The sequence below is a fragment of the Copadichromis virginalis genome, linkage group LG19 (assembly GCF_057382275.1).
Source record: "Copadichromis virginalis isolate Kocher_CV1m ecotype Utaka linkage group LG19, C_Virginalis_male_GT1.1, whole genome shotgun sequence".
Lineage (NCBI taxonomy): Eukaryota > Metazoa > Chordata > Actinopteri > Cichliformes > Cichlidae > Copadichromis > Copadichromis virginalis.
In genome coordinates, this window is record NC_140636.1 from 31,320,514 (window position 1) to 31,348,371 (window position 27,858).

A 27,858-nucleotide genomic window follows, 5' to 3' on the forward strand; every position below is an offset into this window, starting at 1 on the left:
TTTAGCAGCTGTTTTTAAGAGCAAAGCTTAATTTGTATTTATGGTTCGATTTTTACTTTGGGTTTTGTGCGAAACTGATGAAGCACTTGTAAGACGAGGGAGCCCGAGCACTCTGGGCTGTTAGCATAATTCAGAAGGTTTGTTCATCTTTAACTGCAAAGTGCATTGTTCTGTGTGCGCAATCGCCATGCAAAGCAAATGAGACCAACTTGTGAGCAATTTAGCCTGTTGTCACGTAGAGATGGTGAACATACCTCCCTCTCTCTCCCTCTTTCCGCGAGCTTTGCTGTCGCAGCAGTTGCTGTCAGTTTGAGCGGTGCCTGCCCCCAAATATAATAGGGTTTTCTTGACTGCCTCCCCAGGGATTGACTGGCGGTGGAGAATTCACCATGGCTCATTTGGGGCAGTGCAGGGATGGGCTTCATAAAACTAGCTGCTCCATGTCTCCAGGCAGGTTTGTGGCATTCCAAAGAGGGTGTTAGTTTCACTGATAATACTGTCATTGAAAGACAGCGCTTAGGTTTGCTGTGTTGTCCAATGTCTGTGGCTCTGTCTGCGCCACATCTCACAGGACTCGAGAATGAGTCATGCATATTGATGTGTTCGTTGTAAGGACCGTACTTTATGTAGATGAGGCCTATAAGAAACACTGTAGACCTCATATACTGATAAATCACTGTCACTGCTATACTGCCTCTACAATTTTATAATATATTGGCCGTTACAATTGCCAGAAAAGAAGGCTCATGATCAATTAGTTTCACTGTTTTTCATATCAAAATAAAACTAATACATGTCTACATGGACACTGAAAGAGTTATTGCTGGCTGTTGTCATCCCTTTTGCCTGTAGCAGCCATACGGAAATCCCACTTTAAAGGCAATTTAAGCGTTGTGACAGAAGACAGAATCCACCATCCTTATTCCATGTGAAATTGCTTAAGTCCTTAAGTGTACCTACCTCTCTAAATCAGGCATTAGTAGGCTGAGTTAGACAGTTTAACTGGGTGTCTTTCTTTGAATAGGTGTTTGATTCATTACTTACACGTTAAGCGTAGTTTTAATGACACAAATGGAGATGTGATGTGTTCATAAAATGCAAAGCGATTCTTTACATTTGCATGTTTTCATAGACAAACTGTGTATTTGGTGTTACACTTGTGTTATAAAGTCTGAAATCTAAATATTAAAAGCATGTTATCAGCCTTCTAAACACATGTCTCACCTGGTGTGATACTCATCAGCGGTGCACTTTCACAAATTCAGACCCACATGTTGAGTCACACAATATGAACCACGTACACTTTCCTACTCGCACTCCTTAACCACAGGCCAGTATGTGTGGTATGAGTGGTTTCTTGTTGCTAGACAGCTGCATGCTTCGGCCTCTTCACAGCAGTCGACTGAGCTCCGAGGAGCTTGACAAAGAAGCTTAAAGTCCTCCCTAAGTCTCTAGCCCCTGGGTCGTCTGCATACTCTGAGCCCTGCTCTGGAAAAGGCCTGAATGCGAGTTTAGCAGCTATGGTTACACCCCGGCAGACCCCTGCCGCTGCTCTTGCTTGCATTACCATTTTTTCTCTGGGCTGCTTTGGTCTTATAGCCCAGCAACAAGTTCCTCTTGTGCTCTCTTCTTATTTCATAACATGATGAAAGAACTGACAGACATAGTGCTGCTACAGAGGAACTGCTTGCGGGATGAGGAGTGTGTACATCTGTTTGTTTCAAAGTTTCTAGCAGGTCACATTTGACGTTTGTCTTCTCTGCTTCGTTTGTTTTCCTTTGCTGGAGTTTTTCTTATGTTGAGAAGCTAAAGCAGCACATTGCAAGGTGGGGTGTCTTTCCTTGGTCAGCTATCCATGGTACATCACAGCCTCTGTGGACACAGACGGAGGATGCAGACGAGGCTGATTTGTCTGCATGCACACATAGACCGATTACATAAACACACAACAATATGGGCTAAAAAATGCAGACACAATTAGAAACTCTAGGCATTTCAGCAAATGCATATATGTAGAGGGAAGTCTTGGTACATGCGCTCTATACTGGCCCAGTTTGTACCTGTGTATGTCCATTTTGAGAGTTTGCATGTGTGGAGGAGGTGGTATCCAATGTCGGCAGCTGGAAGTACTCAAGCTGCTGCTGCAGAGAGAGAGAAAGAGAGAGAGAGAGAATGAAAGAGAAGAGACGACTGCACAAGAAAGAGAGGCTAAGAGAGGCACCAGCACAGTCTCACTCTTTACAGGGGCTGAGCTCTTGCCGAGTGAAAGCCCCTATAGAATGAAAGCAGGGTCATCTTAACGGTGCAGCCTCCTTGCACACATACAAACACATACTCGCTCACATACACACTGGAGCAGAACAACACCATGGCCAGCGTGAGTGCAGAGAGTGCACAGCAGTCCTCCTCAGGAAGCTGGTCTTGTTTAGACTTACAGCTATGTGCAAAGAATAATAAGGACCAGGACAATGTTGGTACAGACATGCAACACTCCCTCGTCGGCCTTTTATGTCTGCATGAATCTCCCTCTTCACTCGGACAGATACTCCCATTGTGTGATATTGCAGATGAAAGAGGATTAGGCATACCTATGTTATGGTCAGTACAGAGTCTCCCACCTGGCAATGCCAAAACAGTCAGATGAAAGATCTTGTGGTTTTTTGAAAGTCACTGCAGGTATTTTGCCATGCTTCTTCTTCTTCAGTTATTCAAGTTCACATCATTTCTTTCTCCCTGCTTTCAAACCTCTCTTTCTTTCTTTTTTCCTGGAGAAAGGTAATGAAGGGGAACTGCACTGCTCAGCTTAGAAGTGCGAAGGCTATGATTTTCACTGTGAAGTGCTAAAAGTTACAGTGCACAGCTGAACTTGTATATTCAAGCCTTTGGCAGAGTTACAGCTAGCTCCCCAGTTAAGCCACATGTTTTAATGTTTCAGGCTTAACCACAAAATGAACAGGTGCTTCAGACAAGGTTTCTGGAAATGTATGTCTGCTGATCTCCTTTTTTTGTCACATTTAACAGTTCAGTCTGGATCATGGACCACTCTTTTTTTTGTTTCCCTTTTCATAGATCTTTACTGTAATTGACACCTCTAGTTTTGTGGAGTGTGGGGGATACAGTCCTGTGCTGTGTGCTTCTCCCTGACAGAAACATCAGTAAATCAACCCAGCGATTTCAAGCGGGTCATTCCGGAAGATTCTGTTACCTTTCAACAAGCAGAGGGCCCCAGGCTGAGGCCAGGGAAAAAAAAGAGGCAAAGAGAAAAGAGGCTGGAAAAATACAGACACCAGAGAGGAGATGTTGAGATTTTAAAGTAAGTTTTTCAAAGGAAGAAACAAAAAGGAACAAGGCAACAGTGCAACTCAGAAAACTTAGAAATAAAGAACAAAAAAAATAATAAAAGATGTGATATGACGGTGAGAAAAGATCTTGAGACTGAGAGAGTGTGTGAGAGTACTCAACTCAGTGGAAATCCTCGAGTTCATACCGTGTTCCAATCAAAGTCCATTGACCTGGCAGGCCTGTGACAAATTATCCCAGCGGCTCTACATATGACTCAATCAGCATGGTGGATAGCTTTCTGATGAGCAATAGGTCTCCTCGTATATCAGCCAAATCACCCCCTGATGACTGCATCAACATGCAGCCTACACTTCTCTAAGTGTATGGCGAAGGGAAATCTTCAAATCAGCCCTTACGCTGGTACCTGTTGTCTAAAGAGCACCTTTAGACCCATGCTGCACTTCATTTTTGTCACTCCTCCACAGTGGGTTAAGACCAGGGCTTAATGTTCAAGTCATGAACTTGACAATGTGACATCCTTCAAATATAATAAGCTCTTTCAAACAGACTACCTCATGTACGATAGAGAACATAGACTACAACCTGTGCAACGTCCAAACAAAAACAGGCATTTATTATAGAGAAATGTTACTGTATAGAATAAGCGTAAAGGAGAATGCTTTAATTCTACTTATAAACACAGCAACGACGTACAGATGTACAGACTGTGAAGTTTTGTTTGAGCCTCTGCTAGCTGTCCATTACATAATGTCAAGACTGAATGAGTACTGGATGCCATTGCATTTAGCAGAGCCCCATTTGTGGCTGCGGGGTAGATACGCACCAATCACGTGTGAGAGACAAGCTAGAGGACACCTGATATGCAGCTGAAGGCAAGTGGATGGATTTGCTCTCTAGAACCCAACAGAGCAGAGCCCTGGGCTGCGAGTCGTGAACATTTAAAGGCTCAACTCTCTTCTTCTTGTAATTGAAAGTGCATTCACTAGCAGAATGTGTGTGTGTGTGTGTGTGTGTGTGTGTGTGTGTGTGTGTGTGTGTGTGTGTGTATATATATATATATATATTAGGGGTGCAACGATATTCGTATCGATATTGAACCGTTCGATACAGTGCTTTCGGTTCGGTACGCATATGTATCGAACAATACAACATTTGTAATTTATTTTATCAACTTTCCTTCTGACGATGCTGTCTGTGTGGAGCGCTCAGTGAATCTGCGTTCGACTACTCCGCCTAGGCTGCACTGTCGAGCGCAGATCCACTGAGTGCTCCACACAGACAGCATAGTCAGGAGGAAGAGCGCAGGGCACCTCCCCCACCCTCATTCAGATCTGGCGTTTGGAATTATTTTGGTTTTCATGTGACGTATGACCCTGAAGGTAAGCGAGTCATGGACTAAAGTAAAACAGTATGTTGGATGTGCCATGCAATGCTCAATTACATGGGTGGGAACTAGTGTGTTAGCGCAGTTAGCTCGTTAACGTGTTAGCCGTCTAGCCCCATGCACGGGGCGATCGGCGGTAGCTCGTTAACGGAGATTTGCCGTGTTGTGGTGTTAAGGTCATTTCAACGAGATTAACCTGAAAGCACTAGTGGGAACACAACGAATATGACTGCACATTTACGCCGACATCATCCTAGTGCAAAGACAAAAACAACAAGCATGCTACTAACTTTAGCCGAGTCATTTAGACAGCTGTTTAATATGCTGCTGAGAATATAGCCCAGAAGAAGCGGATAGTATAGCTTTTATTTTGGAAAGAGCCATTTCTCTGTAATAAACTCTCTTTTCCAAAGATGAGTGATTCCTCAATCAGATACAGGGCTTGCAATATCGCTAGCCTGACGTCCTGGGGCTAGCGATTTTTTCAGTCGGGCTACCCTGCCCGTCGGGCTATTGTAGGAAGGAAAAATATATGTCAATGCTTTTGCATTCTTTCGGAAATGTAGCTGGGTAATTATGTCATTGGCATCGGTGAGCCACTGTCAATATGTGACATATTGAAATCGCGTTTGAATTTGCGCTTGTTTTTTTGCTTTCACTTTGCAATCGTGCGAACTGTGTATAGAGAGCGACAGCACTGATCTGTGAGTGATGATAATTTGCGCACCAATTCCTCTGACATCGTCTTATTAATCGTTAGCTTACTATGCAAACATGACAAGTGAAATCTCCCGCAGCTTAAACATGTGAGAGGTTGATCGCGCAGAGAATCGCTGAGCTTATGTGAGTGAGTGTGTAAAAGCATTTCAGTTCTGCTGAGCCAAACAAGACAGGTCAGGGTGAAGAAGTGACAGCCAAAGAAAAGCTTACCACAAAACGGAGAAGTTATGACAAATCAGACTATAAGGCAAAAAGAAAGTGCAGCTTTATGGTTTCACGGACAAAAGAATTTCTGTGGCTGCAATATGACGAGCTAAATAACCAGGGCTGCACATAAGTGGTCCGCAGGTGCGCATTCACTGTCAAAATAAAAAACACGCACAAGGGTTAGGGTTAAATTTAAAAACTGTACTTTTGAGTTAAAATATATATTTATAATTTTAATAAATGACAAATTAAAAAGGCATGAACATTTTTTTTGTATCGAAAAAATACCGAACCGTGACACCAAAGTATCGAACCGAACCGTGAATTTTGTGTATCGTTGCACCCCTAATATATATATATATATTAGGGGTGCAACGAACCGAACCGTGAATTTTGTGTATCGTTGCACCCCTAATATTAGGGGTGCAACGATACACAAAATTCACGGTTCGGTTCGATACTTTGGTGTCACGGTTCGGTATTTTTTCGATACAAAAAAAATGTTCATGCCTTTTTAATTTGTCATTTATTAAAATTATAAATATATATTTTAACTCAAAGGTACAGTTTCTAAATTTAACCCTATCTTTTATATATATATATATATATATATATATATATATATATATATATATATATATATATATATATATATATATATATATATATATATACAGTGGCTTGCAAAAGTATTCGGCCCCCTTGAACTTTTCCCACATTTTGTCACATTACAGCCACAAACATGAATCAATTTTATTGGAATTCCACGTGAAAGACCAACACAAAGTGGTGCACACGTGAGAAGTGGAATGAAAATCCTACATGATTCCAAACAGTTTTTACAAATAAATAACTGCAAAGTGGGGTGTGCGTAATTATTCAGCCCCCTTTGGTCTGAGTGCAGTCAGTTGCCCATAGACATTGCCTGATGAGTGCTAATGACCTATAGAGTGCACCTGTGTGTGATCTAATGTCAGTACAAATACAGCTGCTCTGTGACGGCCTCAGAGGTTGTCTAAGAGAATATTGGGAGCAACAACACCATGAAGTCCAAAGAACACACCAGACAGGTCAGGGATAAAGTTATTGAGAAATTTAAAGCAGGCTTAGGCTACAAAAAGATTTCCCAAGCCTTGAACATCCCACAGAGCACTGTTCAAGCGATCATTCAGAAATGGAAGGAGTATGGCACAACTGTAAACCTACCAAGACAAGGCCGTCCACCTCAACTCACAGGCTAAACAATATATATATATATATTGTTCAGCCTGTGAGTTGTGTGAAACACCCCATGGACATCCTCCTGGATTTATATATATATATATATATATATATATATATATATATATATATATATATATATATATATATAAATCCAGGAGGGTGTCCATGGGGTGTTTCATTTTGAGTTGCTATCTGTCACATGGGTAAACTAATCAGAGAGACAGATGAAAGGTGGGGGCTAGAGGAGGGGTCAGCTACTCAGTGATGGCTTCCTCTGATGGCAGGGTGACCCCTGAACCCCTGCTAGAGGATCCCGGGTAAGGGATAAGCCATCTGTGATGATGAAACTGAGAATGCTAGCTCCCAGGGACTGTGATGACTTAATCCAACCTACACAATCTGTCCTATGCATAAAATTCTATTGATACAGATTTATTTAATATTTGCAAAGGGGGTTTGTTTAAAAAATTGATAAGCTTTTGCTCAGTTCCTCTACAGTAAAACAAATGTTTAATGCATTCATCCTTAAGGACAGGTGAAGCTCAAACCAGAAAAGCATAAACAAAAGCTAGACTTTTCCATGTTTTCCTTTTAAGGCTTGTTTGGTGTAATGAATTTTCCATCTGCCTTCAAAGCCGAAATCCAGTCATCCATTTATACATTTATAATTGGACATGTTGCATAAACCAGATTCCTGCGCTCAATGGAGCCTTTCATGGCACACTAATCAGATCAGACGCCACCAGACAACAGATATATTTACTTGCATCATGTCAGAACAAGCCTCACTTGAAACAAAATACGCTTACACTTTGGATAAGGTGTCTGTGTACAGCAGCAAACAAAAACAGCCGGGAGAAACATGGAGTCATGGAGTTCAGCCACATCATCAGTTTGCTCTCACTGTACCGTCCCCTAAGTGCTGGTCAAATGAACAGCAACAGCTCCGCAGCAGAGAAGTTGTAAAAAGTTAAAAGAAATCCCCCCCCCAGTGAACTGAAAGCAAATTTTCACCGCCTTTCTTCTCTGCACGGAAGCAGTATGAACCTAATGCTCAGGGGAGGGGACATTAGACTGTTTATAGTTTATTAATTGTTTCTGAGGGAGTGGAAGTCCAAGCGTGACCTGCTGTTAACTACCATATAAAACATCCACATGTTCACAACATCTGGGGGCTTCAAAGTAAACAATACAGTGAAATATAGTTTGAACATATTACATTTTTTCTGGCTCGAGCAGAAGTCACGTCTGTCTCGGCAGCTGCTTGGCCTTTTTAACTCCCTCAGTCGTGTCGGCACATGTCCACTGTCAGGGAGCAGTGCCAAAAGCGACCACTGTGTTCAATTATATTCCAGTAATTGTGCATGATACACATTAATCAAATCTAATAATCAGTTTTAAACAGCATATGGTTAGCAGAGCTGCACTGTAAAGTAGAGAATATCTCCAAAAAAAAAACTTCACTTAGCAAGTAAGTATTCTGAACCTTAGAATACATTAAGTTAAAATGTCATAATCAACTTTATAACGACCAGAAATGTAATTTCAAAGCCAGCTGAGGTTTACAGATGCAAACGAGCATAGTAAACAACTGAATGAGGTCTCTGTGTGTGCGCGCGTGTGTTTGACTGGGTGTATGTGTGGGGCATAAAACACAGAGTTGGAATTAATTCTAATGTCATTAAAGTCTGGCAGAGTATCACATTATTTACATGATGTAACCTTCCTCTGCCAGGACATGTCACTCAGGACTCCATCTGCTTTAGCTGCCACACAGGGGATCATTTTGAGTGTGTATATGGCCGCGAATGCGGGTCTGTGTGTGTATGTGTTTGTGCAGACACCATGATAATACAGCCTCTAATACGTGACCTAAGTGATGGCCTAAAGCTGTCAGCTCTTTCCTGTGGGAAGAAGAGGACAGCTAAACAACTGATTATCTGTTCCAGTCACCCACAAATACTACAGACAATACCTCGCTGCCAAGAGAACATAGTTCAAGTGTGACATGTGCATGCACGCGCTCGCGTGAGAGATGAGGGGAAGCCTGCAGTGTAGTATGTCTTTTTCTCTTTAAGTCATCACAATCTCTCCCTTATAATTGGCTGAATTAAATTTGTTAATAAGAGATTTTGATGTGGTAAATGTATTTAGGTACTTCAGGCAGGCCTCTTTAATTTAATCCTCGGTTTGCAGTTGTCCAGAGGCATTTATGAATTGATTGAGCTGTCATCTGCTTTGATGTTTTCCTCATTTTTCTTTCCATATTATTCTTTTATCCCCCACCCTGTTTTTATACCCACAAAATGAACTAGTTCCACAATGGGGCCTCTTTATTAAGTTCACCTGTTCACTTAAAAGTAAGCAGGCATGTTAAATATTTCTACTGTCCTGTCTATTTTTATGTTTCTTCTGTTTTAACATGATCAAGCAGGAAGGCACACATTTCCTGTCTTTGGACCGTGCGGACTGAATGGTAACATCAGCAGGGATACGCACATACTTTCATCTTCTTTTCATATTCTTCCACTTACTCACTTTGTCAGTCTATCATGCTCTCACTGTCTTTGTGAGGCGTGCTTCTGTAAGTGTGTCTACTCACTTTCACACACACAAAGAAAAAGGTAACAAAGTTTTGGTGGAGCTTTGAGTTTTCCCTTGATCTGAATACAAAGCTCTGTGGTTCGTGTCGGCTCACGTTTTGCTTCCACTGCAGCTCAAAGAGCTAATTGTGCTCAGCAACATCCCAGTGTGATACAATCACTGACTAATGCATTAGCCATCGTCGTGTTTGATGGAGACACAAACACACACAGAAGTCCCGGCGCCGCTCTTAACACACCTCAACTCTTGTGATGTAGATATGGGAGACTTGTCGTGGGTGCTCGCTTGTTTTGATGGTGGTCCGTGTCGTGGCAGGTTCACATGTTGTTTTGATCCCTGCTGTCAGAGCCCAGTGAGCTCACACAGACACAGCTGGCTAGGGTGGAGCCAACAGGGGTACATAGGGAGTTGAAGGACATGGATCTTTGCCAGCACATTTTATACATAGTGCATATCTTACAAGTACAGCTGAGAATTAGAGATAGTGGACCCTCGCCCCTCACTGCCCACCCTACCATCTGCCCGCCTGGGGCTGGGGGCTCTGTGGCTTAGCTTCCATATTACAAGGCTTGACAGCCCTTGCCCTCAATCAACCTCACACGCATGCACATGCACACATACACATCTTCCCTCCTCTTGTATTCCCTTTCTCCCATCACTTTTTTTTAGTGACGGAAGTATGTTAGTGTGAAAACTTGCTGCATATTAATGTCACTTTAAATAAGAGATTAGTGGTCTTTAATAGCAGCAAAGAGAGATGGCTGTATTTTCCTCTCTTTAATTTGGTTCTTACTCAGAAGGGACTACAAAGCCAGCGAAGGTCAGGTCTTAGTAAGGGTGTGTGTATGTGCATATATCTGGTGTCGAAAATGTGTCAGTGGGTGGTTCAGTGTCTCAATGGAGGTTGCAGGTCTCAGAGTGGATATAATTAGAAACTTCCGTGGAGCTTTAGGAAAAATAGTCCGCTTCCCCTCGCTTATTTTCCTCTCACCATTTATCTCTCTTCTCTGATGACACGATCGGGGAGTTAACCACCAAATCCATCTTTGTGTCTCAGCTTGCTCCTGTTTGTCTCTGCTGGTGTAAATCTCACATCCTGTTCCCCGTCAGCCAAATAAAACAGCAGGACTCGATAAAACACATGGAGGGGAATCCCGAGGAATCGGGATACATGACGCTTCAGTCGCACTGTCTCAATCCTCTCTGGAACAAAGGCTGATTAGAGGACTGAAATGTTTTGATGACTGATATTTGAAAGATGAAAAAGATTAAATAATCTTTGTTTAAAACTAATTTAACAACTTGTAATTACATATTTCAACAAAGGAAGTAAAACACAAACAAATCTTTGCACAACTTTTTGCTGAAATTTATCATTTCCTCGGGTTATGTGTTTGAAGGTGAGAAGTTGTGGACGGTCTGATTTATAAATCATCGCTGCAGTCTCTGAGATGTCAAGATACTGGTCACTCCCTCAAACTTGAAAGGGCATATACATTAAGAGATGACAGTTATTCGTTTGAACCTGTTGGCAGATAACAAAGAGAAAATTTCCCAGTGCTTTTTATCCCTGTACAGTTTTCTATGAATAATGGCAGTAATGGCAGGTTACTAAGGATTGGCTGAGTGACTCATAGACCTTCTATTGGCCTGTTTAATCTCCTATAGCTGTTGAAGAGCTTGTAGAGGCACACATACACACACATTCCCATGTGCAGCTATATATTTGCATTGTGTTATATTACCTAAGCCACCAACGAGGGCTGTAGATACAGAAAAAAGTTAGCTTTAGCTTATACTAAAGGCCTCAAGTTACAGTAAGGGGAATAATTATTTGATCTCCTGCTGAATTTGTAGGTTTGCTCACTTCCAAAGAAATGAATGGTCTCTAATTTTTATGCTAGTTTGATTTTAATAGATAGACATGTTACATAAAATTTATTAACTGATTTGTATGTCATTGAGTGAAATAAGTATTCGATTCCCTACAACGTAGCCAGACTACCACAGATTGGCTGTGTCCATGTGGCACACAGATTGCAATCAATCAATCAATAACAGATACTCCTGAGCTCACTTATTATGTGTATAAAACACATCTGTCCACCGTATCAGTTTCTTCTATTCCAACCTATCCACGATCACGAGGAAGACTAAAGAGCTGTCAAAGGATGTCAGGAATAAGATTGTAGACATGCACAATGGGCTACAAGGCCATCAGCAAGAAACTAAGTGAGAAGGTGACAACTGTTGAGATGATTATTCAGAAATGGAAGAAATACAAAATGACCATCAACAACCAATAACCCGTGGTCTGGACCTCACGATGCAAGATCCTGCCTTGTGATTTAAGGATGATAAACAGTTGGGACCACAGTCACCAAGAAAACCATTTTTAACACACTACGCCATAATAAATGATGTTTTGCAGTCCGTACAAGGTTCCTCTGCTCAAGAAGATACAGGGTACAAACCCGTCTTTGCCAGTGAACATCTAAATGATTCGGCAAAGGCTTTTGTGAAAGTTATGTGGTCGGATGTACTTGAAGTTACTTGACCTGCTGTGTTTGAAAGAAGAGAAATGCTGAGTGTGACTTAAAGAACTGCATCCAGACAGTCAAGCATGCAGGTGTAAACTGCAAAGGGTACAGGACAACTTCACTGCACTGAGGGACCAATGAACTGGGCCATGTACCATAAAATCTCAGACAAGAATCTCCTTCGCTCAGCCAGACAAGATGCACATTATGGAGCAGGTCATGGAGTGGCTTAGCCAGTCTCCAGACCTCAGTCCTAGAGACAATCTGTGGAGTGTGCTGAAACTTCGAAAGGCCTACAAATAGTCAGGAAACATGAAGGACTTTCTGTAAAGAAGATTGGGCCAAAGTCCCTCCTGAGACGCAAACCTAGTGCCAATTACAAGAAATGTCTCGTCGCTGTGCTTGCCAAATAAAGTTTTGCCACCAAGTACTAAGCCATGTTTTGTTTGAGAATAAAATACTTTATTTGTGTGTGTTTTTTCTGGATTTGTGGTTGATATTCTGTCTGTCCCTATTAAAATCAAACTATGATAAAAACTTAAAGATGTTCATTTCTTTAAAATTGGGCAACCTTACAAATTTAGCAGGGGATCAAATAATTATTTCCTTCACTCAAGAATGTTTCTGTGTTCCTAAGATTCATATTCCACTTTAATACAGCTAATTAAACATTTTAATCAAGGACAGCACTGAATTGATCTCAGTCCGTGCTAAAGGGAGTTTGTGTTAACTATACCACTGTGATTATTCCTGCTTCACTAGAGCTGTCACTCACCCATCAGCTCTCATTTTTGCCACTACCGTGACAGAAGACCAGGAAAAACAAAGAGCTGAACCCATCCCTGACTTATAATTAATCTCTTGTCGACTTCTATTGACACATCCTCTCTTTGATTGAATAATTGCCTAAGTGCCACAAGCTTCTAGGATTGAGTCATAATCCTGAATAAGATATGACCAACTTTGGTCACCTCGTTCACTACAATTAGCTCATCATTTGCTTGGCTGCGAGAACAGCAGCTCCCCATCTGTTGTGCCCTGGTTATGGACAGCAGTTTTGGGGTTCATTTTTTTTCTACAGAGCCTGGCAACAAGTTCTCATTTGACTCCTTGTACAGTTAGATGAAGTGTGTGAAGGTACTGACACGTGCGCAAATAAATTCACATGCATGTCTGCACACTCTGACAAGTGCAGTTTCTCACATTATACTACCGCTGCTCAAACCCAACCACAGCAAACCACACGCACACACCTCCCTACACACATGCGCTCGCAAATACATGCATATCTACCCACCTGCCCGCAAAGCATTCCCACACCTCACACATAAACAGCCTGGCATCTGTCACAGCTTGGGTGGGGGTGGGGTCACACATGTACATGCACGCACACACACACAACAACACACCCAGAAACACAAACACAGTCCTCTTGTCTACAGTGAACGTACCCTTTTGACCCTTTGACAGGTACATGGAGGATCTCAAAGTGAGAGGAGAAGCCTCAGAGCAGGTCTACAAGTCAGAGATGTGCCCTCTCCATAGGTAGCTGTCTAACTCCTCAGGACTCCAGGGGATGGCTGTGCCTCTTGCAGGAAGCCATAACTCTCCTCTCAGGAAGTGAGGTGTGTCTGGAGTGTTATCTACATCTGTCTTGGAAAGAAGCGGGAGCACAAGAGGTCAGACAAGAATGGGACCACTTATATCATGTTTTATGTATGACGTGTGGCATGTGTTTGAATATTTACATGTGTCTGAAGGTGATGCAAATAGAGAGGTAAAAAAACTGGGAAGAAGTTCAGACAACTCTGCTTCCTTTGTCGACAAAGAGTCTCTATAAACAGTTCAACATGATGCAATTCCAGAGTGGAACCAGTAACAACCACATTTTTTTTCTATCTATTGATCAGAGCCCGAGCTGCATATATTAGGGTTTGTATTTCAGTCATCAAGTCCCTATTGACAACTAAATTCAATTATCTGTCCTAAAACTTTTTAATCAAACAGATGCACGTAAATATTTTGCTGCATTAACTTATCGCTTCTTTAAACAACAGCAGTGACCTTCAAATGATGCCAAAAGTTTCTTTCTTTCCCGTTCTTGATGGTGTGACAAATTCCCTCCAGTCCTAAGTATGTCGAACGACCCCTGAAATAAAACGTTTGAAGAATATAAATGATCAGCCCCCACAATGTGGAGCTAAAAGCTTTCAGGGTGATCCTTGTGAACTCTTAGAACACTCCCAGGCATATAATTAAAAGGTAGTTTCTAATTTCTATGAGAGTAAATTAGCACCTCGGCTTCATTGTTACACCGTGGCTGGTGGCAGGTAGCCTGGGGAGATGGATTGAATGGATCAGAGAGGGTTGGACAGTCACTGGATAATTTTGACAACGGGGTTCGGGGGTATCATCCATCACTCAAGTGCTTACATGAAAGTTTTGACAGGTAGAGGTCATGGCAATGTGGCAGGAGCCAACAGAGATGGATGCCTTTAATTTGGGTAATGAAGAGTTAACCATCTTGGGAGAGCAAGAGGAGCGTTAAATAGGAGAGCCATTCGCCATTAAAAGAAAGTCTTATTTAATTCCTCCAACCCTAATGAAAGACATCGAAACACAATCCTTGATTGACAATGAGGCCCCAGCTGTAATTCCCTGCAGACAGTTCACTTAAGTTCCCTCCCTTGTTAATCTCAAATATAATGAATTGCAAAACTAAGGTTAAACGTGGCAGCGTGAATTCATTATCACTAATATGTTAAACCATAAGATGATTTACAGTGTGGTCTCTCTCTTATTTTCATTAACGGTGAATGGCTTTGATTTAGTCGAGATTCCGCTGGCCTGTTCATTCTCACCATCAATCTCGCCGTCTTGGTCATTGTCCTCTTTTATATCTGACCCCTTCGCTCGAAAATGGAGCGAAGAATGGAAATATGTTGGAGCCGACAACCTGGTGAAAAAAAATTATTATTCTGCTTTTTAGTGTGAGTACAAGACCCCTTTTTATCGCTTCCTTGCAAATTATATTCATCCCGAGCTGTCATTCAACTTCATCCTTGACCCAGGTCTTATTGTTCCAGGCTTAATGGTAGTGCTTGTGCCGAGATAACGGTTAATGCTCCGCTGTCTAGCAGCAAAGACCTGCAAATGCTATCTTACACTAAAACACCGGGGACCCTATCTGCATACTGAGCTGATATTTATATGGACATTCATAATCCATGTACCTGTTCCCCGTTCATTAACCAAAAGAAAAAGTATTTGAAATGCAAGTTTCTTTCCAAAGTATAATTCCAATATGCCAACCACAAACTATACTGACATACCTTTGCAGGCACTGTGTGGCTTGGGCAACACTCCCTGTTTATTCATATTAATGCTTGAAGGAATATCATACATAAGTCATCCCAGTAAGTTTATACACTCTCAAGCAACATGGCACAGGCCCAGTTTACCTCACCAAAAATGATATATTTGGATTGTCTTCCTGTACTCTGTGTAATGTTTGTGTGTAAATACACATATTATTACAGTATAGCTCTGAGCATGTATGCATACTACCAGACCACAAGATTACTGTGCATAAAAGTGACAAATTGTAACACTGCATCAAGGAGAGGCTATGCTGAGTGATAGGAAGGTTATGGACTCCTAATGACAGGGTTTTAAAGCTAGAGCTTCTACTAATTGGGGTGATGTGTCCATTCCTTTGTCCCCCCAAGACATGTCTAGCTACCAGGGATTAGCCATGATTAAGGTGCTGGTCTTCCTGGTGCTTGAAGACCCCTCATGGTATTTATCCATAGTGGTCAGATTATTCCAGTGATGGACACCTAGAGATCACAGGGGTTGTGATATATCTTGATAGTTAGTATGAGGCCTATTATAGCCACTTTCATTTGGGTGGCTTTAAAAGTTACATATATCAGCAGGCACATTCAAAGAGGCAGTGTAATATTTATGCAGTGGGATTGTTATATAAAAGTAGTTCAAAACCAATGCCTCAGGATATTTTTCACATTTTCTTGTTAAAAGAAAAGGGAGGCATAAAAAACACAATTACAGAGTGTAAAATCATTATGTTCTGTTGGCAAACAATTTAGTCTAGCATCACACTAAGTGCGCTATAATGGTTCTCCCCAATTACCAAGACACTAATTATGTGTTGCTTCCTCCACAGGTTTATCTGGAACACAGTGTTTTATGAGCTGCCCTTTTATTCTTTCAATAGTTTCGTGGTAAAACTGCAATATGACTAAAGCACAGTCTTATTTCTTTATGACAATAGTTGCGCTGATCTTAAGGGGAATAAAAACTCCTGAAGTGAAAAATGAGAACAAAGCTTCTGTCTGAAAGTCAGCAATCATAATTCCCAGCACTTATTCATTACAAGGATTCATACAATGAATCATATTGTGCAAAAAGAATAAACATTAAGCATGAAAATTTATTCAGCATCTCCTTTCCTACTTTTCAACAACTGATTCCCTTTGGCTACTATTAAACACTGCAGTAGTCACAATGAACTCCTTTCCAAAGAAGAAAAAAAACATTCTCATTTAAACCATTACTGTTACTCTGGGTTTGAAATGATCAAAAATCCTCAACCTTCTCTTTTCTTTCTTTAGTCTGTGCCTGTTCCAAAGGAACTTCTCTCTGTGTTTTCATTTGTGAAGCAATCTGCGAATTTAAAGGGAGCAGAACACTCTACCTTGTTAAAATGAATTGTCATGTATGCTTGACAGACACTTATAATGAGATTAGTGTAAGAACCTCAAAGAGGAAATGTTAGAAATAAGAGAAGCGCTAATCCGCTCACACTTTTATGACTAAATTCATTCTCTCTATGGTTTCTCGAAACTTTGCTTTCCTGTTCATTATCCGAATTGTCTTACAGCTCTCATCTTGTAATCCTGAGCTCCTCTATTGACACTCGAACTCAGTTTAAAAAGATCCCATGAGACTGGAATAATAAATTGGAGATTTTGTGTCGCTCATATCAGATCTGTGTTAATATTTTGTATGCAGGGATAAATCCTGCTTATGTTTTAAGACATAGATTACCTCCATTACATTAAGGAGTTAAGAAATCATAATAATGTTAATGATAGATAGATAGATAGATAGATAGATAGATAGATAGATAGATAGATAGATAGATAGATAGATAGATAGATAGATAGATAGATAGATAGATAGATAGATAGATAGATAGATAGATAGATAGATAGATAGATAGATAGATAGATAGATAGATAGATAGATAGATAGATAGATAGATAGATAGATAGAAAAGTAGAGTCCAATGAATACAGCTTACCCTTTGCCTATCCCTAAGTCTCCTCCAATGACCTTTACTGTTAAGATAAAGATAGCTCTTGGCACATACAGAGGGATGTGGAGGATTTGCAAAAGTGGACATTTATGAAAATCTTTCTTGAAGCCTGTCTTAGAAATCCTTCAGAGGCATGAAGGAAAGGGCAGTGAGTCAGTATATGGAGAAGACATACTGAGACTCTGATACGGATGGAGAAAATACCAGTCTATATGTGCATATGTAATGCAAAGTAAAAAGGAAGTCACAGGACTCTATTGAAGATTTTTTTTCTCCTTTTTCTGTGGCACCATTGCTCTCTGCAGACATACAGCATAAATATGTTTGAGGAAAACTTTACTTGCGATTCAGTCAGCATATAAAAGATGATATTGAAGTGACCTTCTGTATTGACTTTCGTTAGTATATAAAGGAGTGTAAAACCTGCATGCAAGACAATACATTTTTTACTGCTCGACAGACACAAAATGAATGAGTGAATGCGATGAATGAGTTTGCAAAATGAATATGGTTAGTCTCTTTGAATTGAGAATTGCGTGCAACATCACCAGAGTTGGCTCAGTGTCTGGGAAAAATAAAAGTATGCTTTCATTGTGGGCCACATGATTCTGATTGTGTTTACACAGTTGTACAGTGTTTACTTAGGAACTTTTACAGTCATGCGGAAATTACTTTTTTTTTTCTTTTTTTCAATTTAGACTTTGTGGTTTCTGACTAAATAAAGCTGTTGAGGGTATAACTAATTTTGCTTCAGGTTTTGGTGGTTATTTGTCACTATATGTGGTTTGAGGGATTGATTTTCTCCCTCCCACTACTCTGATGAAACTCCTCCTGGAGGTTCCTCTGGGAATTCATCTTGTGCTGATAACTTTGAGCTATCTTATCTGGTCACTGTTCAAACAAGAGTGAATTCTCAGATTTGCTTCAGGTGTTTGTCTCTCCAAGGGTCCATTTCTTCTTGTTTTTGTTTTCAAGGTTAAAGCCTGATTGATGTGGTTGATTTTTCCCAGTGCTGTTTTGTCCAGCCACGTTGAAGCGCTGTGATTGTTTAAGAACATAAAAACTCACCAGACTGTAGGGTATACATTTTTTCTTAAGACATTGGCTGCTTTTTCCTCTTCTTCAGTCCAGCTCTTGTACCTGACCATTTACACATAAAACTGACCTATGAATCAACCCTGCATAAAAAGGGCATCTAACATAAGGGATTAACTTGTGTCGCATTTTAAATTGTATATTAGCCAAAAATAGCATATCTCGGCAGGGTGTGCGGTGTATTCTTAAACAAATTTAAGGAAACTAAACAGAGGCTCTATCATAGTTCAGGTCTGCATTGCTGTGCTGTTGGTGGGCTTGTCATAATTGATGGAATTATCGATGCAGAAAACTACAGTCAATTCTTGATCCGACATGCAGCTTCATTTTTCAGCAGGGCAATGATCCCAAACACAATGCCAATGCAGTAAAAGCATACATGGATAGAAAAACACTACCAGAGCCCGGACCTCAACATTTCTGAAGCAGTGTGGAATCATCTCGACAGAGAACAGAACAAAAGGGAGCCAACAGCCAAAGAGGAGCTTTGAATGTCCTTCAAGAAGCCTGGAGAACTATTTCTTAAGACTACTTAAAGAAATTAGGAGAAAGCTTATCTAAGACAGTTGAGAATTTGTTGAGGAACAAATTCAGATAAGCTTTCTTCTTCAAGCTTGTTGGAATTTTACTCACTCTATTTATGCCTTATATATAATTCCATGCATGTTTAAATATGTTGCAATATATTTTTGCAACTATTTCACATTTTCCACATTTTCCTATAAAGCTATGAAGGAGGGTAGGTTCAAGTCTTTTACACAATACTGTAGATACCCCACATTTTAGCTTAGAACTGTCATTGCAAGGGCGTTTTTTTGTGTAGTCTATAATAATTAATTTACCTTAACTATCGATAAAAAAGTAGATGTGAGAAATCTGTCAAAAGAAAAATAAAAGCAGAACCTGAATCCATTTTTTTCAGTTTTCTATCTAGTAATTAAAAAAACTCAACAGCCTAAGAAAATCCTGCCTAGGATCTGTCCACGGGGCAGGGATTCTCAATTTGTCATGCTACTTTGAACTGTCAGGATTCGACTGCTGGTGCAAAGATCATAAACCAGTAAAACTTCAGAGCACAGGATGTGAATGAGGGTGACTAAGCGCACTGGAGGCCCCACACTAGTCTCTACACACTAGCCTGTAGTCAACACTATCTTATCTCGTGAGAGGGCAAGTCTGGGCTGGCTAGTAGGGAAGCAGAGCCGCGTGGCTTCAGTGGGAAAAGTTCGCTAATTCTTAGAAAATGAACTTCTGAGTGAAACACGATCAACATATCTAGGTATCTTATCCTGATGTTTTGCTACTTGTTTAACTAGAGCAGCTGCATTTTATTGATGAATTCTTGTGACCACTCCAGACAGCTAGAAACTATAAACAATCTCTTTATTATTTCTGGTGACAACATGTAGTTTTTCAAAACTACACATTATCGCCATTTCTTCTCAAATGAATAAATGGAGAGAGCATGACCTCATGAAACGTTTCCTTGATTCTTTTATAAGCCTCCACCAATATGTAAGAGTGCAAGACCTGACCTGGAGCCATACAATCCATCAGTATTAGTCTTACACGGACTCTAGACTAAACACACTCTCATTACAGTTGCTGTGAGTGCCTGGAGGGCTCTTCCTCCACCCAAGTTTATTAACACAAGGCACAAGTACAATACAAAACTAGGTACCCGGGACTCTTACAGTAAACACTGCTTCGGTGCTGCTGGTACATAATTAAAGGATTTAAATAGACGGAGCTTATGGGGAATGGCATGGCAATATGATTACTGTAGAACGTACTGCACTGTGTAAGCCAGTGTTGCTCCAGGATGATGTAATCCCTTTCAGGTCATTTTGGGTTCCCTCTGCTTTGGGGATCAGATCTGCACTGTGAGCTGAGACAAGAGAGCTTTTATGCTTTTTTTAAAAAATTCTTTCACAGAATTCAAACAGTTGTCATCTCCATAGAGGCTGCGTATACGTAGCAAGCTAATAAAAGTCTAATTCAGATATCCCACATTCCTAAGTGAAAGAATTGCCTTAGTCACATAGTATTCAGTTACCATACTTGTGTTCTACACCCACACTGTTCCTCGTGTCTCTCTCTGGCTGCACTGAAAGATTATAGTCTCCCTGTGGAATTATTGCATGCTGGAGTGGTCGAGTATTTAAAGACGTGGTTGTTGAATTTGGTTATATCATCACTGATGAATGTAGCATGTGCATTTTTTATTTAAGGATAAGTGGCAATAACTACAAAGTCATTATACATCATAATTAAGTATGATTATAATAATTATTATTATTACAAATGTAAAATGCCATTTTGGCTGGTGTTTACCTTATGGTAATGTATATGACTCTGTAAAGTTACTCCTTAGGTAATATCCACCATACATCAAACATACACGTCAAATGCAATTTGGGGCACTTTAATTCTCGTAAAACTCGTTTGTGCACAGGTTCTTGTGCAGGAATATAAATTTACTTAACAAGACGCACTGACATGCTTCCGTAACTTGGGAGCTGTTGCAAAATAACTGTACGAAGGGTACCTACAGCTTTGGCCTCTGACTGTATTTGTGTATCCCTGTGACAAACATTTCCAGCAGAGTGCTCAAACGTCAGCTGTTTACATTCACGACATGATACTCAAGTTTCAAGTATCCGCCAAGTATCAGACCTTGAAAGACAGAGGCCACATCAAGGAGGTCAACAAAGAACCTGACACCCTGGAGATACATTTGCATTGAGTCGAGAATGTAAAGCAACAACAAGGCATAAAATGCCCTTGGAGGAACCAAACACTCCAGTGGTAAAACAACTACCCACAAACTGCTGTGAGATTACCCTCATTGTCAAAGCTTTTCTTATCTTGAGAGAGAAAGACAGCATGATCTTTAAGGAATGAGACCACAGCGACAGACAGCCAGTAAAATGCACACAGGCAGCTGATACAACTTGTTTTAGTATCATCTCACAAGTTAAGATAACAAACTGGGTTGCGGTAAGTGGTATAAACTTACAAACAATAAATCGTCAGACTCATAAGCTGGATAATGCATGGCTAGAGATGACTCTGTGTCTGTGGGTGAAGTATATTCACTTGCACACTGCTGGAACTTGTTACATTATTTCTATGCATAACATCAGAGCAACATTAAGTGACTCCGCTGCACGGGCCTGAAAATACCAATTTACTGCACACCAATAAGCATTATAACCTGATTTTATAGGATATCCAAGAGTACATTTGTCAAGTGAACAGTTAATTTGCGTTTTCCTGTGCTATGAAAACAAGCCCAGCTGCCCCACCGCCCGCTTTCAGGCCCCCACCACTTCTTTACCCCATTGTGAAGCCATCAGATAGTGGCTTCCAGGACTCCACACCTGTCTCAGGGCTATGCAGAGGAGATGGATCCATGCATTTTGAGCATCAGATAGCCTCTAGCAAGGGTTAGTATTGATCTAACGCTTCACTGGCCCTTTGTGAGAGCAGCAGCTGCTTTGGGGGGCTTTTAGATAAGCAATGCAAAGGGAATTGTTTCTCCTGAAACCCTCTTTCAATGTTCATACATGAAAACCATCACTTAATTCAACACTCCATCGCTTTGGAATAAAATGTCCTCTCCCTTGACACGCACGCACAAAAATCAGCAAATAAGCATTAAAGCATTTGCCTTTGGGGTATTGGAAAGGGTATTAGAAAGCAAACATGATAATGCAGCTTTTACTGTTTAATTATATGTAATCTCTAGAGTGAAAATGAAAAAAAAAAACACGGCAAATTTCAGTGTCCCACAACTCTCTTCATTCTGATGACAGTCCCAGTCACTGAATGAGGCAGCTGGAATGGGTTTGTGTGGGAGGGTAATACCACCGGTGCATCTGTGTGAGACAGGCATGGCGATGAGACCCTCCCTAAGATGACTCACAGGCGGTATGAGCTGACACCAGCACCTCATTCACAGCCAATAATGAGCCATGCTAATGAGCAGGACAGCCGCCCTGCACGCTCATCATTAAGCAGTCTTGTGATTCATGTCCAGCATGGAACCATCATATAAAGAGACAGGGCTGGATATGTATATATATATATATATATATATATATATATACATATATATATATACAATTTCATTCAAATATTTGCAGTAACTGGCACAAATAAATCACACCTACATTTGAGGCAATGCCATCGGTTAATTTGACATAACCTCCTTCACCACATGTGAACTAATCAGAAGATCAAATACTGCTCAAATTAATTCAACAGAAAAAAACAGGCTGACAATAAAACATGCATGTGCGTGTGCCAACCCCATGAGACTCTGGCTCTGACACATATATCTGATAAGGCTTAATCAGCAAGGGGTGGTCATGATAAAGCATTTCAGTCCTATCTCTGTCTGGGTAGACAGACACAGGGTTTGCCTCAGTGTTCCAAGGATGGAAAGGCAAGACGCCCTCTATCTTAGCATTTCTCTTCTTAGCCTTGTCTCTTTTCCCCCTGTGTGCCTCTTTTTCCCTATTTCTCTCCCTCTCTCCACTACCTTCTGTCTGCCTTTCTAGCTCCCTTTCTCTGTATCAGGAGAGACACTTCTTAAACCCCAGCTGGGGAAAATACGGTGGCTGGGTGGGGGGAGGGTTTCAAAAGGGTAAGTGATTGCCCTCTAGGGGACGAAGCAGAGAGAGAGAAAAAAGCAGGACGCCTTATCGCCCCAGCCTCCAATAGCACTGCTGGCTAGCACCTAGCGCCAAGGGGGAGGAAGAGGGTGGAGGGTGTGCAGGAGACGCCAGCTAGATGCTACTCTGCTTCTTGACACAGCAAACTCAGCGGGGAGCCTTCCATCTATCCCTGGCTGTATGGGCTCGATTCAAAGCTGTATACACTAATGTTACCATCTGAATAAGGGTTATTGATTCAATCGCATGTTTTATATGAGCATCTATTGAAAGGTTTTAATATATATATATATATATATATATATATATATATATATATATATATATATATATATATATATATATATATAGCATGCTTTTGTGTTTTACCGTCCAGATTACAGAAACCCAGTTTTACATAGTGTCTGCACAATTACATTAATTACTATTTATACGCATGACGTGTTTTTCTCTTATAGCCGTATTTTTATCCGGTGGGGTCTATGTGATGCTGCAGGTGTTTAGAGCGCTCACACACTATAAACAGGATCTGTGAGGCAGAGTGTTCTACTGACCTATTTTCTTAATTCAAGCACAGACATGGAAACGCGCAGGAACAAGCCACGCCAAAACATGTGATAACACGTGGCCACTCAAAACACACACAAAAAAGTGTCAAACGTACAATGTTATACATAAAAAATAAATTTAAAAAACAAAACTACAAAAAAACAAAGTCTTCCTCAAAATCCATTAACGGCTACTAAAATGCATCCTTTTACAACAGACAAGCAGACGTACCGACGCATCCAGGCGCCTGCAACTGTGTCCAAGCGCCACCTTCAGTACTCAACCTAAGGAAGAAGAAGGGGAAAAAACAATCATACAGCCTACATCTTTTTCCTCAAGATACATATGCAAAATTGTATTTGTTTTAAGAGCAACTTCTCACATTTTTTAAAGTTAAAGTAAGGAAACAGACATATATCTTATGTGCGCTTTGGCGCATGACGCTCATCTCAAGAGCGCATTTCGTTAACTGTGTGTTTAATATGCCTGTCTCGGCCGGCGTGTTGCCCCAGACGCTGTGTACCACAAATCCCCACCTCCACTCCAATGAGAGCTTCGGGAGGGAGGAATAGGGTTACGGGGAGTCTTGGATGGAGTCTGCTGGGCGGAGTGGAAGGGACGTGATTGGATGAGTGACTGTGACGCAGGGGACATGAAAAAGCTGATAACTAGTTAAGAAGGCAGTTTGTAACTCTGGAAAAAGAGTGCAGAGCTTGAGACACAATACGCAGAGGACGTGAACGAACCGGCGCAAAACACAGAGAGCTGAGCCGTCTTGGCAGTGTGGGGCCGTTAAGACACTGCAGCGTCCGGAAACAAAGTGACTTTGAAACAGGACAATGGTGCAGCACACGGACAACAGCGAGACGGATGGGAGCATGTCCAGGGAGGCTACCGATTCGGAGGAGAGTGAATTTATGGCATGCAGTCCGGTAGCGATAAACCCGGACTGGTGCAAAACAGCCACCGGTCACATCAAGAGACCCATGAATGCATTTATGGTGTGGTCCAAAATCGAGAGGAGAAAGATAATGGAGCAGTCACCGGACATGCACAACGCAGAGATTTCCAAGCGCCTGGGGAAGAGGTGGAAGATGCTCAAGGACAGCGAAAAGATCCCATTTATCAGAGAAGCCGAGAGGCTGCGGCTAAAACACATGGCTGACTACCCCGACTACAAGTACAGACCGAAGAAAAAACCAAAGCTCGACAGTTCAAAATCATCAGCACCGTCTCCGGAGAAGTGCGGCAAGATTGCAAAGACTCCCAACAAGAAGAGTTCAAAGATAAAAACTAAGAGCGGCTCGAAATCCACGCACGGCTACGCGGAGGATTGCGTGTTTCCCAGCTTAAAAGTTGCAAAGACTGTAAAGAGTGAGCTCACCGATGAGGACGATGACGACGAGTACGAAGAGGACTACCGGATGGGGATTAAGCCGGGTGAGGAGGAGCGCCTGAGGCCGTACAGTGTAGCCAAAGTTCCCGCTAGTCCAACTTTGAGCTCCTCGGCAGAGTCCGAGGGGACGAGTATGTACGAAGAGGTGCGGAACAACAACAGACTGTTTTACAGCATCAAAAACATTACCAAGCAAAGCACATTGCACGCTGCTTCCGTCTCACCAGCATCCTCCAGGTCGGTCTCCACATCCTCCTCCTCGTCCAGCATCAGCTCCTCTTCCGGCGACGACGCGGACGATTTGCTGTTTGACTTTAGTTTAAATTTCGCTCCCAGCGCCCCGGGCTCTGAGCTGGGCAACCCCAATTCAGGAAACCTCTCCCTGTCTCTTGTGGATAAGGACCTGGACTCGTTCAGTGAGGGCAGCCTGGGCTCTCACTTTGAATTCCCAGACTACTGCACGCCAGAACTCAGTGAGATGATTGCCGGGGACTGGCTGGAGGCGAACTTTTCCGACCTCGTCTTCACATACTGAAAAAAAAAACAAAAAACAAAACCGAAAAAAACAGTTGAGCTAGTAATAACAGAGAAGGGAGATATGAAATTATATATGTCCTGGTCAAATTGTCCCCAGCCCTGCCTCCTGTGGGGTTTTTTTCTTTTTTCTTAAGGGTCCTGGAGGGAGGTGGAGGACCAGGAGGCGAGGTGAGGTTTGAGGAATGAGATGCTTATGAAGCTGGTAGCAAAAAAAAAAAAAAAAGCAAAGTCTGCAGACTTTTTTATCTGGCAGCATGACAGGGTTTTATGGATTGTTTTCCCTCGTAGGTCTGCATTTACTGTTCAGCTTAAAACGGACCACAAAGGGAAAATACATGAACTTCTATGCATCTTTTCCTCTTAAAACAACAACGACAACAACAACAAAAACTGCAGGGAGCTGAACACGGACTGTGTGGACTGTCTCAAAGCAAATCTGTGAACTGACAAATTGTTCAGGATGTTACTTTACAACGGTTTATGTAATTTTTTCTTAATGCCGCAAATGTTTGTTTGTTTTGTAACTGATTCCGTTTTACCTCCTGGTTTGGAAAAATTAAGCAGCCTAAACCTCTGCAGAATACAAGTGTGGAGGAAACATTTTGATACATAACAGACCTCATCTTTTTAAAAGAAAAGTAAGATATTTTCAGGCATATTTTTGTACAGTTGCAAAGGGAATGTTCTTACTGTGCTTTCAGTGAGTTTCAGGCACTTCTTCCCTTTATCATTTGTTTTTAGCATGCAAGGGAGTCCTGGTTTTAAGGATTAAGTTAAATTAAAACTTGCATCAAAAATGCCTTGTGATTTTAAACTAGGTTTTGTACAGTTGTAGAGCAGATTTGTTGAGTATTTGTAGACGATACAATGGCATCATGGGGAACACATACCTCAGAGCTGGAACTAGTTTCAAGATTGTATATGTACTGTAATATAGTAAAGTTAGGAGTTTATGTATATCATACTCGTGATATGTGGATGGGTCCCAATCGCAGGTGTGAAACTGGATTTTGGTATTTTTTATGGCACATACTGTTTTTCCCCCCTTCTCATTTTTTTGTGCAATATATACTCTTAAGATACAGACCATCAACAATTGTAGCAAGTGATGGAAAAACAGACTTGTGCACTGTCGACATCATTTCATGTTATGATGCTGAAGCCTGTCCAGGCAGGAAAATAAACAAATCAGCTGGAACTGATACAAAACAATTTAATATGGCCTCATGGTGTGATACATGCTATTGAAACACATTGATATCGCAATTTGAATGTTATTTGACGCATGATATCAGATAATGGGCATATCTGACACCAAACATCTTAAACCTGACTGCAAATTAGGGAAAAAAAATCATACTAACTCCAAAAGGGCATAGTCTCATACAGTGGTGGTCTGGCATTTTTAACAAGCAAGCAAAAAAAAGAACATTCCATAGTCCTGTTTCATGAAATGAAACTTTATTTTAAAACTGAAGACTGCCTTCTTTTTTTAAAACATTAACCATAAACCTGTATTTTTTATTTCTTGCACTTAAAAAAAGCAGATATTGTTTATTTTTATGTGGGTCTTACATATGAAGTTTGTTTGATAAAAAAAAAAAAGTTTTGGAATATGACCTAATTATATGCCAAAACATTTTGTTGGGAAGTTCTAGGCAGTAGTTACTTCACATTCCAAGTGTGAATCTGTCTCTGACTCATCTTTTAATAAATAAGTACCTACCACCATCGACTGTCCTTTCAGTTTGTGAATATATGTACACAGATGTGTTATTTGTTGCGTTTGAAAAGGATGTGATGACGGAATGATGCCTATTTTGTATTTAGGCGGATTCTTTAAATGGATGGGCTCAAACTACCATGTGAATTCACATTTAATAAAAAGAAAAAAGGAAAAACACTTTTAAACTGCAGCGTTGAGGTGCTTTTCTATTCGTCTTCTTTTTCAAATGTGTTGTTTTTTGGATTTTTTTTGGCTGTACTTTCTTTCTCTACACCTCCCTGATAATGGACACTGCGGCTTTAAGAAATTGAATTGCCCGCGTGCTTGCGCCGAGCGATGTGATTGGTGGGCTTGGTGGTCCCCTTGGAAACTGAGCTGGAAACAGGAGCGGCTCCTCTCTGCATGTGGGAGCTCCCGGTCTGTCTGGCTTTCATTCAGAAAACTAGCATACTGCCCAGCAAAGAGCAGCATGAAAAGTGTATGAAAGGAAGGATCTGTGGCATATGCAGCTCAGGGATAAACAATGGCACTTGCACTTAGTGTTTAATCTTTG

The 27,858-nt window shown here is 41.1% G+C and overlaps 1 protein-coding gene and 1 long non-coding RNA gene across 3 annotated transcripts; one reads left to right on the plus strand and one right to left on the minus strand.

Annotated features, from left to right (window-relative positions):
* Nucleotides 1-1,695: 1,695 nt before the first annotated feature.
* On the minus strand, nucleotides 1,696-23,931 carry LOC146686480 (uncharacterized). Of its 2 annotated transcripts, XR_014916801.1 has the most exons (4): nucleotides 23,878-23,931; nucleotides 13,434-13,631; nucleotides 2,061-2,141; nucleotides 1,696-1,872 (listed from the first exon to the last, which is right to left on the minus strand). It is a non-coding gene; the product is annotated as an uncharacterized LOC146686480 (long non-coding RNA). The 2 variants fall into 2 exon arrangements; XR_014916802.1 differs by lacking the exon at nucleotides 13,434-13,631.
* Nucleotides 23,932-24,309: 378 nt separating this feature from the next.
* sox11a (SRY-box transcription factor 11a) lies at nucleotides 24,310-27,310 on the plus strand. The gene has a single exon (XM_085441669.1). The coding sequence runs from the start codon at nucleotides 24,486-24,488 to the stop codon at nucleotides 25,575-25,577; it is 1,092 nt and encodes a 363-aa protein (XP_085297795.1). The 5' UTR covers nucleotides 24,310-24,485; the 3' UTR covers nucleotides 25,578-27,310.
* Nucleotides 27,311-27,858: the final 548 nt, after the last annotated feature.

Coding starts and splice junctions, on each gene's coding strand:
- sox11a (XM_085441669.1), top strand. CDS start 24,486: ATGGTGCAGCACACGGACAACAGCGAGACGGATGGGAGCATGTCCAGG.